Here is a 13,957-nt window from a genome sequence, read left to right as displayed (position 1 = left end):
AGATCCTCAAAAGTAAATATGGGTCTATCTCGCTTCCCTCTCCATGTGGTGTAGGGTATTATAAACATACTGTGGACTTTTGTGATCCTCTGAATCTCAATAGGATGAATGCCCAATTTAACTCCAAAAAAAAACCTCTTATTTTTGCTGTCGATCTGTCGAGCATTTAAACCCAGGCGATACAAAATTTGCTATGTTGTTGGTGTAGCAGTAGTACATATGGGTGTTTGCAGTCTGCTAGTCTGGTTCATGGTCCAGGTTTAACAATTCGGTTACTTTACCAGGCTATATATATAGCCAGAGATTTTCTGGAGTGAGTTGAGTAGGTTTGGCGGTGCAATTAAAGAGGTGCAGCGTATTGTGCGGCCATGTATCACACGCCAGGCAGACGTCACGCACATCTTCGTCAATTCGGGTTCAATATGAATTGAGACGACTACACCATCCTGAACGTAATTGCGCCAAAACTACCCTGGTTTGTCTAGGCAGCTGGCGTCCTTCAGCTGCAATGGTTGGGGGTTGGACTCCGTGGACGGCATTCATCCAATAATTGCTAATAGCATCTGCAACTACATCGATATGAATGCCACTCAGACCTGCCTGATAGGTTTCTTGATCTAGAGGTTCTTTCTTATATCGTTGGACCTCCATATCTAGATCGTGTATGTCCTTCCTGCACAGATAGAGAAAGGATAATCCAATTTTGCTTCAACTATACAAATAGTAATATTTGAATCAGTGCTAGGTCAGGCGCGAAAATGGACAATATCGGTTCACTCCATCAAGTACCTACACCACAAAGGGTCAAAATTTTGAATAATTATAACATTTATAAAATGTAATGTAAATATCCGATTGTCTTCAAATTACACACATCGCATTATTTTTACTAACACAAGATCTTCAATCCATTCCTTCTGGTACCTCGCCCACAAAGGGTCAAAATTTTGAATATCCACGTAAAGCTCATAAAACGCGAAATTAACATCCAATTCCATTCAGACTTGGCACATCTCAATATTTCTATCAACACAAGATCTGTTATAAAGATGGTAGAGATTGGACCACTTCTTCTGGTACCTCCCCCACAAAGGGTTAAAGTTTTGAATAACCAAAACGATTATAAAATCTGAAATAAGCTTCTGATTCTCTTCATATTTCTCACATCCCATTATTTCTATTAAGACAAGATCTTCTGTGGAGATGGGCAATATCGATCCACTCCATCTGTTACCTCCCCCACAAAGGGTCAAAATTTTGAATATCAATGAAGCTTATAAAAAAGGCGAAATTGACATCCGATTCCATTCCGACTTGGTACATCTCAATATTTCTATCGACACAATATATATTATAAAAATGGTACCGATTGGACCATTCCTTCTGGTGCCTCCCCCACAAAGGGTTATATTTTTGAATAACCAAAACGATCATAAAATCCGAAATAAGCTTCCGATTCTCTTCATATTTCACACATCACATTATTTTATTAAACTCAAGGACTGGTGGGAAAATGGAATATATCGATCTACTCCTTCTTGCACCTCCCCCACAAAGGGTAAAAATTTTGAATATCGAAGAAGCACTTAAAAAATGCGAAATTAACAACCGATTCCATTCAGACGTGGCACATCTAAATATTTCTATCAACACAAGATCTGTTATAAAAATGGTAGCGATTGGACCATTCCTTCTGGTACCTCCCCCACAAAGGGTTACAGTTTTGAATAGCCAAAATGATTTTTATAAGAGTATTCAATTGCTTATATCCGTCTTCTTTTTTTTTTTTCTTCTGAATATTTTTGGCATGATGATGCTGATGAAAACCATTCGATGAAACCCCATGTGCAGTTTGTTTCTAGAATTTTGTGCCTTGCCCGAACGTAAACAAATATGCCCATATCTATCTTCACAACTAATAAACAACTACAAGTGTATATCTTGTATAAACAAACTAGAGCACAACAGACGCCGCCGCTATGTGTTGAAAACTGGAAACGATTTATGAAGGTGAATAAGTATTCAAACAATTGTAAATTTGTTTTAGAATGAATGCAAAAATACGTGGTGTATTGTAACCTTGGCTTCTGAAACACAAACTTTTGTTTTGATATGATATGCTGGCTTTTGAATGTCAGGAAGTTGTTTGGTCAAGGATAATGGTTAGAGGTCGATTAGGAGATTTGAATCTGTAATATGTCAGTTATGGCTAGATTCTAGGAACTTTTGCAAGACCTTTCTTTATACACTTGCTAGCCTTCTCTAGATTTGCAAAATTTTCACAGATCTTTAATAGGTGTAAGGTCTACATATACCCTTTCTCCAATTGACCTTGATAGTGGAAAAAAGTACATGATATTTGTGCTCTCCTGTGGTGTTAATTAGAACATGCAACATCCAGATTTGTTTGTTTTATCTTTGCTTGTTTTGCAACAAACATACACACTGATGCTATCCACTAAATATTTGTTGAACTTACAGCAGACTGGAATTGTGAAGCATCTGAACAATCTCTCCAATTTCCGAGAGTTTCTCTTGCGGTATATTCAGCCAATAGTTAAAGGCCAAGGATAGCTGGGAACGGAATTGTTTTCCGGGAATTTGTTGGATGTAGGTGAAGGGTTGCAGCAAGATCTGAAATAGAAAAGAAAACATCAAACAGCAAATAAGTACGAACATCGTAGTAACAACAAATAAAACAAACAATAAGTAGTGACCTCTGGCCTACCTCATCTTGTTCCCGTTGTGTTGATTTGTCCCTAGTCATTTCTAAAATCTCATTTAACTCTTCCATGTTGATGAAATAAACAAATACACACAGGCACGTACAACTGGTAGCCAAATAGTCCGACAATTATTTGTATGCTGCTACTATTGTTTATCCGCCGTTTTTCGTTTTTCCGGGAATTCTCGTCCCAGACTTGTTAAGTTCTTGTTGGATTGTGTGCTTGGTATGGCAAGTATGTTGTTGGAAGAATTCTACTTTTTGATTCTGTTGCCATTACATTCACTTTGAAGTGATAGCACCGTATTAAATGAGATGCCAGATTGGAATGATGCCACATTGGTATTTAATGTAAATAAAAGCAGCTTAGCATTGTCGCATCGACACAGCTGATGGGGCAATGAACTGTCAAATCAATTTTGAAATTGAAAATTTTCAATTAAAATTGGTGCAAATTCGATAAAATTGTTGAAAAATGCATATCACATAACATAAAAATTTACTCATATTTGAAAAAAAAAACATTTCAAAACTTTTGACATATCAATGTTTTCAAATCGTTGATGAATCTATGTGTATTCTTCTGCCTTTTTAGAATTTGATCGCGATACGCCTCGAGGGTTCAGAAACAAATGTATATATTCATGCTGATGCATAAGATCTTTTTGACAATTAAGCTATAACTCGCTCAATTTTAGTCCGATCCGTTGCAAATTCAGGTTATTTTGTTTTTGTACAGAGGATATTGCTAAAAAAAACCTATGGTTGGATGGTTTAGAAAACCTGGTCGGTTTAACTTGTAAATTTCATAACATATACCTCAAATAAATCTTCATAAAGAACAAAATCCATTAAAAATTCTGTTGAAATCCTAAAAATAATGAATGTAGCCGTTATTTTAGGGACTATACGACGACGTGGACCCGCATAGGCAACGTTTGTCATAAGCCATTACAATATTCAAATACGAAATTTGAAAATAAATTTAGCTAAAATCATCAAAATAGCGAATAAAGGGGGTACCATTATATATGGGCTATACGAAGACCCGGACCTGCATACACAATTTTCTGTCACAGGCTGTAGTACCTATAATGAACTTCAAATACCAAATTTGAAACAATTCCGGGGAATAATATCGGTAAAATCATCAAAATACCGAATATGAGGTACCATTCAATGGGGGCTATACGAAGACGTGGACCTGCACAGTCAATTTTCTATCAATTTTCATTTTCAATTTTCAATCGCTAAATCTACATATAATTTTATGCTCATCAGGGATATATATACTTTGTGGGGTCTAAAATGTATTTTTCGAGGTGTGACAAACGGAATGACAAACTTAATATACCTTCCATACTATGGTGGATGATTTGAAAAATAAAAAAAAATTAAATTTTATTTGCTTATGATAACACATTCAAAGATGCATTATTTTCCTTGCAGAATGTCACCTATATCTCTATATTCGTTAAATATCGCAAATACATTAATTTATATTTTTCTAAAACACTTGGCGCTTTTACGCCAATATCCCTTATGTTTTCTGTCACACCATCAGCTGTTGCAATTGACAGCTCACAGGGTGACACAGGGTGTTTCACATAAAAAACTGTGCACAAAAACAACTTGATTACTCTTCACCTACATTAGACGTGTCAACAACGGGCAAGTGTCAAATATTCAACATTTGGGGAGCAAAACACAATTTTCTCCCACAAAAAACACACAAATAAGTGAAATTTATTAAAAGAAAAAACCATAACTGGAAAATGGCTGCAGCTGTTCCAGTCCGCACCAATTGGCATCCGGCCATGAAACACAGTGATATGGAAAGGTAATGCTAATTTATTCTGTTTGTGCAAGACATAAATTTCACATTTGTTGTTTTTGTTTTTTTCTTTGCAGATGGATTTGCATTTACCCAGCCTACATCAATAGCAAGAAAACGCGACAGGAAGGCCGCCGTTTACCCAAAGAAAATTGTGTGGAAAATCCAACATATGCTGAGATACGTGATGTTCTGTCGGCCAGTCAAATCCGGGTGGCTGTGGAGAACAAACAGTATTGCCGCGAGAAAAGTAGGGTTAGTATCGAGTTGCAATGGGGAAACTATGGGTTGAATTGGGATCCAAAGGTGTTGGAAAAGTGGGATTTGAAGGAAAAGGATTAAAGAACTTATACAGAACTGCTATTAGTAGAAAACCTTTTATAGGCTATTTTATAAACAGCAGACTTTCCAAAGTACCTCTGTAGGTAGGAGACATTTATAAGCAATAATGATCTGTAATGGGCTTCTCACATAGGGAAACCCTTCCAGGTTCCTCCATTGCTATTAGCTTTGAAGAAGTTTTAAAAAAATATGTCTTCTGGGGGGTTTCTATGAATTTATTACTTTTTAAAGAGCTTCGATCGATAGAAGGAAGACTCTTTAAAGGATTTGCCTTCTATGTCGATTTAGCAGTGTCCGTCCGTCTGTGGAAGTCACTCTAGCTTCCGAACGAAATGAAGTATGTTGATAAAATGTTACTCAAACGTATATTATGTCTGCAGGACTTTTCGTATTAAAAATGGGACATATAGGTCCACGTTGTGGTATAGCCCCCATATGGTACCTTCCGATATTCGGAATTGTTTCAAATTTGGTATTTGAAGTTCGTAATAGATACTACAGCATAAGACAAAAAATGGGCCATGTAGGTCCACGTCTTCGTATAGCTCCCATATAACGGTTCCCCCCGATATTCGGTATTTTGATGATTTTAGCGACATTATTTACCGGAATTGTTTTAAATTTGGTATTTGAAGTTCGTAATGGATACTACCACCTATGACTAAAAATTGCCTATACAGGTATCCGTCTTCGTATAGCCTCCATATAACAGTACCTCCCGATATCCGCTCTTTTGATGAATTTGGCGACATTATTGTCTCAAATTTGGTATTTAATGTTCGTAATGGATACTACAGCCTAAGACAGAAAATTGTCTGTGCAGGTCCACGTCTTCGTATAGCCCTCATATAACGAAACCTCCCGATATTCGGTATTTTGATAAGTTTAGCGACATTATTCATCGGAATTGTTTTAAATTTGGTATTTGAAGTTCGTAATGGATACTACAGCCTAAGACAGAAAATTGTCAGTGCAGGTCCAGGTCTTCCTATAGCCCCCATATAACGGAACGGTACAGCCTTTGATATAAGGCACTCTATAGTCAGTATAAAGACCATTTTTTGAAGGAGTACACCAGCGGTTTGATATAAGGCACCCTAAAATCATAAAGTTGTTGGTAAAAACCCAAACACGGGATGTCGATTAGAGCTTTTCTTTACGCGGAGAGACCTTCTATCAATGGAACACCTTCAAGAGATCGTCCTGAGGTCTTTTTTTAACATTTCTTCTTAAAAAAAGGTTCAATCACCCACAAAACCCAGCTCCCTTTTGGACAAATTAAAATATTCTAAATATATTTTTTTCTTTCTTTTCCAGGAACTGCAATACCGTGGCCGAATTCGTGTTCAGCTGCGCAACGATGATGGCTCGTTCTGTAATCCCGAATTCACCAGTCGTGAGGCATTTATGCTGCATGTTGCAAGTAGAATACCCCAGCTGAAGAGTCGTCAGGCTCGGCCAGGCGGTGAAGCACCACAGCAGGCCCAGCATCAACAGAGTACCTCTGGCGGTGGTGGTGGTGGCGGCGGCAAGAAGGGCAAGGGCAAGAGACGCTAAGCGCAGTGTGGCCATGAACAACTTCCCATTCTTTACATTCTTTTGTTATTATCCGGCATAATAGATTGATTTTGAAAAATACAAAATTTTTAGATTTTTTTTACAAAAAAAGAAGAAGAAGAAGAAGAAAATGGAATTGAGTGAAATTTTACAAGGAATGAAAGTGGAAAAAGGAAAGGAGGAGAGTAATGAAGGATAAATGATTTAATATTCGATGGAAACGAGTTTTTTTTCAAAAGATTTTAAATTAAAGATTGAGTTGATGAGGCAGCTCACGCTTGGAGGAATCAGGAAATGGAGAATGAACTCAAAACTTTTCGTTGGGATTATGTCTAATTAGAAAAAAGAAGATTCTTCCCTCCTCAAATGGATGTAAAGCTTCCAAAGAGGCAGTAATAGGATATAAAAGGCTATACAAGGGAAAAGCTAATAGGTTCTCGTAAAATAATCTTCCAATAGACAGTCGTAAGAGGTGAACGGCTATGCTAGTCTGGGAATTTCTACAAATGTTCCATGGAAAAGAGGAAGGCAGATGTGGTGTGGAAGAATCAGAGAAAGGGGAATGAACTCAAAACGCTTTGTTGAGATTATGTCCAAGTAGAACAAGTAAAAAAGCTGTATGCTCGGCCGGGCCTAACTTTGAATACCCTCCAGCATTTGGAACGAATTTGGGAATTCTCAAAAACAATAAAATCCGTTAAAAATTCTATTAAAATCTTAAAAATACCGAATGTAGCTGTTATATTAGGATCTATACGACGACATGGACCTGCATCGGTAACTTTTGTCTTAAGCCATTTCAATATTCAAATGCGAAACTTAAAAAAATCGGTAATAATGTAGCTAAAATCCTCAAAATACCGAATATCGGGAGTTGCCGTTATATGGGGGCTATACGAAGACATGGACCTACACAGACAATTTTCTGTCTAAGGATGTGGAATTCAATACGAACTACAAATACCAAATTTTAAACAATTCCGATGAATAATGTCGCTAAAATCATCATAATACCGAATATCGGGAGGTACCGTAATATGGGGGCTATACGAAGACGTGGGCCTGCACAGACAATTTCCTGTGATAGGCTGTAGTATCCATTACGATCTTCGAATACCAAATTTGAAAAAATTCCGGTGAATAATGTAGCTAAAATCATCAAAATACCGAATATCGGGAGGTATCCTTATATGAGGACCTATACAAAGACGTGGACCTGCACAGAAAATTTTCTGCCTTAGGCTGTAGTATCCATTACGAACTTGAAATACCAAATTTGAAACAATTCCGGTGAATAGTGTCGCTAAAATCATCAAAATACCGAATATCGGGAGGTTCCGTTGTATGGGGGTTATACCAAAACGTGGACCTACATGGCCCAATTTTCAATAGCAAAAGTCCTTCAGACATAATAAACATTTGAGTAAAATTTTATCAACCTACTTCATTTCGTTCGGAAGCTAGAGTGATTTCCACAGAGGGACAGACGGACGGACATCGCCATATCTACATAGAATTTTATGCTGATCAAAAATAAATAAACTTTGTGGGGTCTAACATGTATATTTCGAGGTGTTAAAATCAGAATGACAAACTTAATATGCCCTCCATACTATGGTGGAGGGTATAAAAAGGAAAGAAGTTTCTTTCTTAGAGCTTTCAAAAAGAAAGTGGTAGCAGATGAAAGGCCATGCAAATTTTGTACCTAAATAAAAGTGGCCGATTTAAATATTTCGAATGACTTGAGCTCGTCTCCATAATTGTGGGAATATTGCAACGACAGTCTCTAGCCTCTCCCAAGACCTCAAAGCTCCTATTTCTAAAAATTTTAAAAATTAATTTCATTTTGAGTCTCCAACAATCCAAGCTCCTGGTGTAGAAGCACTCCTAGTGACATCATCCGAAATTCCTCTCAAAACTGACCCAAATATTTCTCAAATCCCATTATGTCTATCTTCAAGTTTCAGTCCAAATTTTCTTTGGAATCTCTGACACAATGCAACTGGCTTCCAATGGCATAGCTCAAATCAAGCTCTCTCAAGTTCTACTGCAAATAAGTGACGCAAAAATTCATTGAATAAAAATGCTACCGAACTTTGCTATGTCAATGTCACGGCACCGACAGATGTGTGTTTGTTACACAAATTCCAAAACATGTTATGACAAAAAAAAAAAAAAAAAAGAAAACCGACAACAATGTTCAAGAACATGAAAGAAAATATGCCAGAGCTGGCTGGTTTTAAATTTTCTTCTTGATAAGCTGGCAGTGAAAATGAAAAGTGCTGACTCAACACTACTCAGTTGGGTTGAGAAGAACAAAAAAAAATTTTAAAAAAATAATACCCTACAACAGGGGAATACCCTATGCATGAGAAATTGAGATTGGAAATTTTCTTTTCAAAAAATATGGATCCCAATGGAACTGATTTAAAAAAAGTCTTAGGAGAATGAAACTCTATTTGAGAAAATATTTTCTCCGTGGGACTGTCCCATGACCCATAGGATAAGTTTTTGCCAGAGGCATAAAATGAATTAGAACTTAAGCCAATTCAACTATTTTGATCCAGGCTATCCCCTATCAATTTTCCCAATCTTGGAGGTTGAAAAAAATCGAAAAAACAGGTGTAGGTAAATTTTTTATACCTTCAGCCATAGGGCTACAGAGGGTATATATCATTTGATACGGTCAAAACGTGACTCATCAAAATAACGGTTTCAGCCCCTAGGTCTCTTTGGATCAAATTCGTTTCAGGACATTTGAAGTCGATCTAGAGGTGCCCGTGTGTCCGTCCGTATGCCAGTCTGTCTTGTTGGTGCACTCGATAACTCTCAAAGGGAGTATCCGATTTGTTCCAAACTTGGTACATCGCAATATTATCATCAAACTTAGATCGAGTTTGGAGATGGGCAACATCGGTCCATTCCTTCTGGTACCTCCCCCACAAAATGTCAACATTTTCAAAGAAAATAATTTACTGCACAGAAAGAGAAAGTATAATCCGATTTTGCTCCAACTTTGCAAATACTAATATATTTGTCAGTCCTAGACCTGGTGCGAAAATTGACAATATCGGTTCACTCCATCAAGTACCTCCCCCACAAATGGTCAAAATTTGGAATAATTATAACTCTTATAAAATGTGATGTAAGTGTCCGATTGTCTTCAAATTCCACACATCACAATATTTTTTATAACTCAAGGTCTGGTGTGAAGATGGGATATATCGCTCCACTTCCTCTGGTACCTACCCCACAAAGGGTCAAAATTTCGAATAATTATAACTCTTATAAAATGTGAAGTAAGCATCAGATTATCTTCAAATTTCACCTACCCTAATATTTCTATCAACACAAAACCAGGTGTGAATATGGAATGTGTCGGACCAATCCTTCTGGCCTCTCCCCCACAAAGGGTCAAAATTTGTAATATCCTTGATGCTCATAAAACGGAAAAATAACCTTCGATTCCATTCAAACTTGGTACATCTCAATATTTCCATCAATGCAAAATCTGTTATAGAGATTGTAGAGATCGGACCACTCCTTCTGGTACCTCCCCCCCAAAGTGTCAACATTTTGAATATCCATTAAGCTCATAAAACGTGAAATTAACATTTGATTCCATTTAAACTTGGTACATCTCAATATTTCCATCAACGCAAGACCTGTTATAAAGTTGGTAGAGATCGGACCATTTGTTCTGGTACCTCCCCCACAAAGTGTCAAAATTTTGAATAACCAAAACGATTATAAAATCGGAAATAAGCATCCGAATCTCTTCATATTTCACACATCTCATTATTTTCACTTACACAAGATCTGCTGTGAAGATGGGATATATCGGTCCACTCATTCGGGTACCTCCCCCACAAAGTGACAACATTTTGAATATCCATTAAGCTCGAAATTAACATCTGATTCCATTTAAACTTGGCACATCTCAATATTTCCATGAACGCAAGATCTGTCATGAAAATGTTAGAGATCGGACCATTCCTTCTGGTACCTACCCCACAGGGGGTCAAAATTTTGAATAACCAAAACGCTCACAAAATCGGAAATAATCATCCGATTCTCTTCATATTTCACACATCCCATTATTTCCACTTACACAAGATCTGCTGTGAAGATGGAATACATTGGTCCACTTCTTCAGGAACCTACCCCACAACGGGTCAAAATTTTGAATATCCATGAGGCTCATAAAACGCGAAATTATCATCCAATTATTTTCAGACTTGGCGCAACTCAATATTTCCATCAACACAAGATCTGTCATAAAAATTATAGAGATCGGACCATTCCTTCTGGTACCTCACCCACAATGGGTCAACGTTTTGAATAACCAAAAACGATCTTAAAATCCGAAATAAGCATCCGTTTCTATTCATATTTCACAATTCCCAATATTTCAATAAACACAAGATCTACTGTGAATATGGGACGTATCAGTCCACTCCTTTTGGTACCTTCCCCACAAAGGGTCAAAATTTTGAATATTCATGAAGCTCATAAAACACGAAATTAATATTCGATTCCAAAACACGAAAAAATTGATTCTTAAGGTGCAACACCCCATCCCCCGCAATGTTGTCGAAATGCACCCCTGGACACGTCACTGGTGAAGGGTATACAAAATTCGGATTGGTACGTATTTTGCAATTTTTTCAGATTTTCAATTTTTTTAATGTGTTTTCTTTTTTTGCAGATAAAAGAATATCCAAAACACAACAACAACAAACTTCAAGTATAAATAGTTGATTCTTAAAATTCAAAACGTTTCGGAAAACAAATTTCACAGCGCAAAAGAGAATGTAAACCAACGGTTGCTGGCAGCAAAGCGGCACAAAACTGAGAAAAAAAGAGGAGGAGGTTAACGAAAACAGGCCATGACGGTTGTAAGCAATAGGCAGCTGTATATTTATACCATTGGATTGCTGATCGTGTGGGTGATTGTGCTGACAACGGCCAGTAGTAGTGCCGGTGGAGGCAATCTCCGATCCCTTCAACTCCTTGAGGAGGATGAAAAGAAAAACATCAAAAATTGCCAGGCGCTGTGTGAGCACTGCGGCTGTTTGAATTTCTATTGTGGCGAGGAGTGTTTGTGTGAGTGTAACGAGGAGAATTCCAACAGCAAATGTATTTTGGAAATGCAAAAGAATGCCAGGATCAAAAAAATGCCATTTGAGCTACTGATCCAGGGACCATCGTTGAATGAATTCGTAAAAAATGCCTGGAAATATGAAGAGAGGAAATTTGGTGGTGGCCATCAGGGGAGGAACTTAGTGCAAAGGAGACGCTCAACGGTGACCATATATCGGCCAGATGTGAATAGCAGTGTAATGAGTAAAACCAAGCTGTTGAGTGACATCAAAATCAAGGGCTTGGGGGAGAGGACGAAACGTGAGGCAGGAGCCAGCCAAGATGAAAATAATAGCAATCATCATCAGTTTGAATGGTTCAGTGATTTGACCCATAATCTAGTAAAACCCGCCCCTTTGGGAGGACGTAACCGAAAGCAGGAGGAACTCCCGCCACAGAGAACGGAAAAACCCAAGGTTAGCAAAGTCTCGACGGGTTTGGATAAATCATGGTTTATGGATAGCATACCCAACATTTTAACGCCTGCTCCGCTCTCCAAGCGTTTGGGTGGCTCTCTCCTTGGGGACACTAGCTCGGAGGATAAAAATGAACAAGAAATGCCCGGAAGGACTTCCAAGTCGACATTGTTTTCCCAACCTCAGGATAATTTAAAGAACTTGGGTAAGGAACTGGCCAATGCCTTGGGTTTGAGGCAGCAAAAAATCAAAGAAGACAACGACGATGTAGAGGAGGACAAAAATGAACCATCGAAGAAAAATCTATCGGCTCAAATCTTTCGCCGCAAATTGGAGGAAATTGGCCGGGAACGAAAAAACAAAGAAAAAGAGGAGGAGTTCAGGAGAAAAATGGCTGAATTTAGGAACCCCAAAGCAAATAGAAATCCGCGAAGGAAGGAACAGCAATCGTTACGTTCCAAATTATTCAAAACAATTCAGGAAGATGATGAACAAGAAGAAGAGGAGGACGATTTGGTCTCGGGTGATAACAAGGAAGGGGAAGTTGGGGCAGAAAAGCCTTTGGAAGAAAGACAGCCACTATTTCGCCTACCCTGGTGGCAGCCGGAACGTTTCTTTCGCAAAGTTCAATATGTTTTGAAGACATAGAAGGATTGGAGTTTGATTTTTTTAAAGATTAAAGATTAAAGAGAGGCAGCCACTATTTCGCCTACCCTGGTGGCAGCCGAAAAATTTCTTTCGGAAAGTTCAGTATGTTTTGAAGCCATAAAAGGATTTTAGTTTCACTTTTTTTAATTTTAAATATTTAAAATTTCCAATTATTATTTTTTTTTTAATTTTTAATTACAAATTTAATATTTTGATTTTTTTTAATTTCTTTAATTTAATTATGAATTAAATTATTTATGATATTCAATTATTCAAATCAATTTTTAATAATTCAATTTTTATAATTTTTAATTACAAATTTAATATTTTGATTTTTTTTAAAATTGTTTATTTTCATTATGAATTAAATTATTTATGATATTCAATTATGTATTTAAATATTTGAAATTTTTTTTTATTATTAATTTATTATTTTTTTTTAATTTTCAATTCTAAAATGTATTATTTTATATTTGTAATTTTTAATTATGAATTTAATATTTTTTATAATTTTCAATTCAAAAATTTATTATTTTAGATTTTCGAATTTTACATTTAATTATTTATAATTTTTAATAATTTATGGAATATATATTTTTATAAGTTTGCTATAAATTTCAAGCTCTCTGGTGTCGTACTGACCCTCCGATAGCAATTAGAACACAAAATATTTGTAATTTAGACTAGAATTTGAAATCCAAAAATTTTTTTGAGGTTAAAAAGGATCAATGATGAGGATTTCGATCTCAATTTTTTTATTTTTGAATATTATTATTTATGTAATTTAAATTCCAGGCCAATAATAATTAAATAAAACTTAGTCAAATAAGAATTAAATTATTATAATTTTTAAATTACAAATTTAATATTTTTAAAATGTTTACACCCTCCACCATAGTACGGAGAGAACTGGGTGAGATAAAAAAAAACTGCAACAAGTCAAACGCCATAATTTTTACATTTTTTATACCCTACACCACAAGGTGGTCAGGGTATTATGTCTTTGTGCATTTGTTTGTAACAGGCAAAAGGAAACGAGATAGACCCATAATAGTTCCTTTTGATCATCTGCATAGAATCACATTCTGAGTCGATGTATGCATGTCCGTCCGTCCGTCCGTCTGTCCATGTATTTTTGTAAACAAAGTACAGTTCGCATTTATTGCCCTATCCAGATAAAATTTTGCACAAATCATTTGTTTGGCCCAAGGACGAACCCTATTGAAATTGGAGATAATCGGTCAAAATTTAGATATAACTCCCATATATATCTTCGTCCGATTTGCCTTTTAT

The 13,957-nt window shown here is 36.5% G+C and overlaps 3 protein-coding genes across 5 annotated transcripts in view; 2 read left to right on the top strand and 1 right to left on the bottom strand.

Annotated features, from left to right (window-relative positions):
* The window catches only part of LOC101901793 (terpene synthase), a 197,646-nt gene extending 194,656 nt beyond the window's left edge, over window positions 1–2,990 (bottom strand). The window contains exons 1-2 of one of the 3 annotated variants that reach the window (XM_005180784.4): window positions 2,729–2,990; window positions 2,480–2,634 (exon numbers count right to left, since the gene is read on the bottom strand). In XM_005180784.4, the coding sequence (XP_005180841.1) occupies window positions 2,480–2,634; window positions 2,729–2,794 (221 nt within the window). In that variant the 5' untranslated portion in view covers window positions 2,795–2,990. The remainder of the gene's footprint in view (window positions 1–2,479; window positions 2,635–2,728) is intronic. The other 2 variants (XM_059119526.1, XM_005180783.4) reach the window with 2 other exon arrangements.
* A 1,379-nt stretch (window positions 2,991–4,369) lies between these two features.
* LOC101901625 (signal recognition particle 19 kDa protein) lies at window positions 4,370–6,536 on the top strand. Its single transcript, XM_005180782.4, has 3 exons — window positions 4,370–4,565; window positions 4,637–4,814; window positions 6,219–6,536. Exons 1-3 carry the CDS (start codon window positions 4,501–4,503, stop codon window positions 6,456–6,458), a joined length of 483 nt encoding a protein of 160 aa, XP_005180839.1. The 5' UTR covers window positions 4,370–4,500; the 3' UTR covers window positions 6,459–6,536.
* Window positions 6,537–11,201: 4,665 nt separating this feature from the next.
* On the top strand, window positions 11,202–12,803 carry LOC101888819 (uncharacterized). Its single transcript, XM_005180793.4, has one exon. The coding sequence runs from the start codon at window positions 11,348–11,350 to the stop codon at window positions 12,662–12,664; it is 1,317 nt and encodes a 438-aa protein (XP_005180850.1). The 5' UTR covers window positions 11,202–11,347; the 3' UTR covers window positions 12,665–12,803.
* Window positions 12,804–13,957: the final 1,154 nt, after the last annotated feature.

This window comes from Musca domestica, unplaced genomic scaffold (assembly GCF_030504385.1).
Source record: "Musca domestica strain aabys unplaced genomic scaffold, Musca_domestica.polishedcontigs.V.1.1 15, whole genome shotgun sequence".
NCBI lineage: Eukaryota > Metazoa > Arthropoda > Insecta > Diptera > Muscidae > Musca > Musca domestica.
The sequence above is the reverse complement of the archived record's forward strand: the minus strand, read 5'-3'. Positions and strand labels throughout refer to the sequence as shown.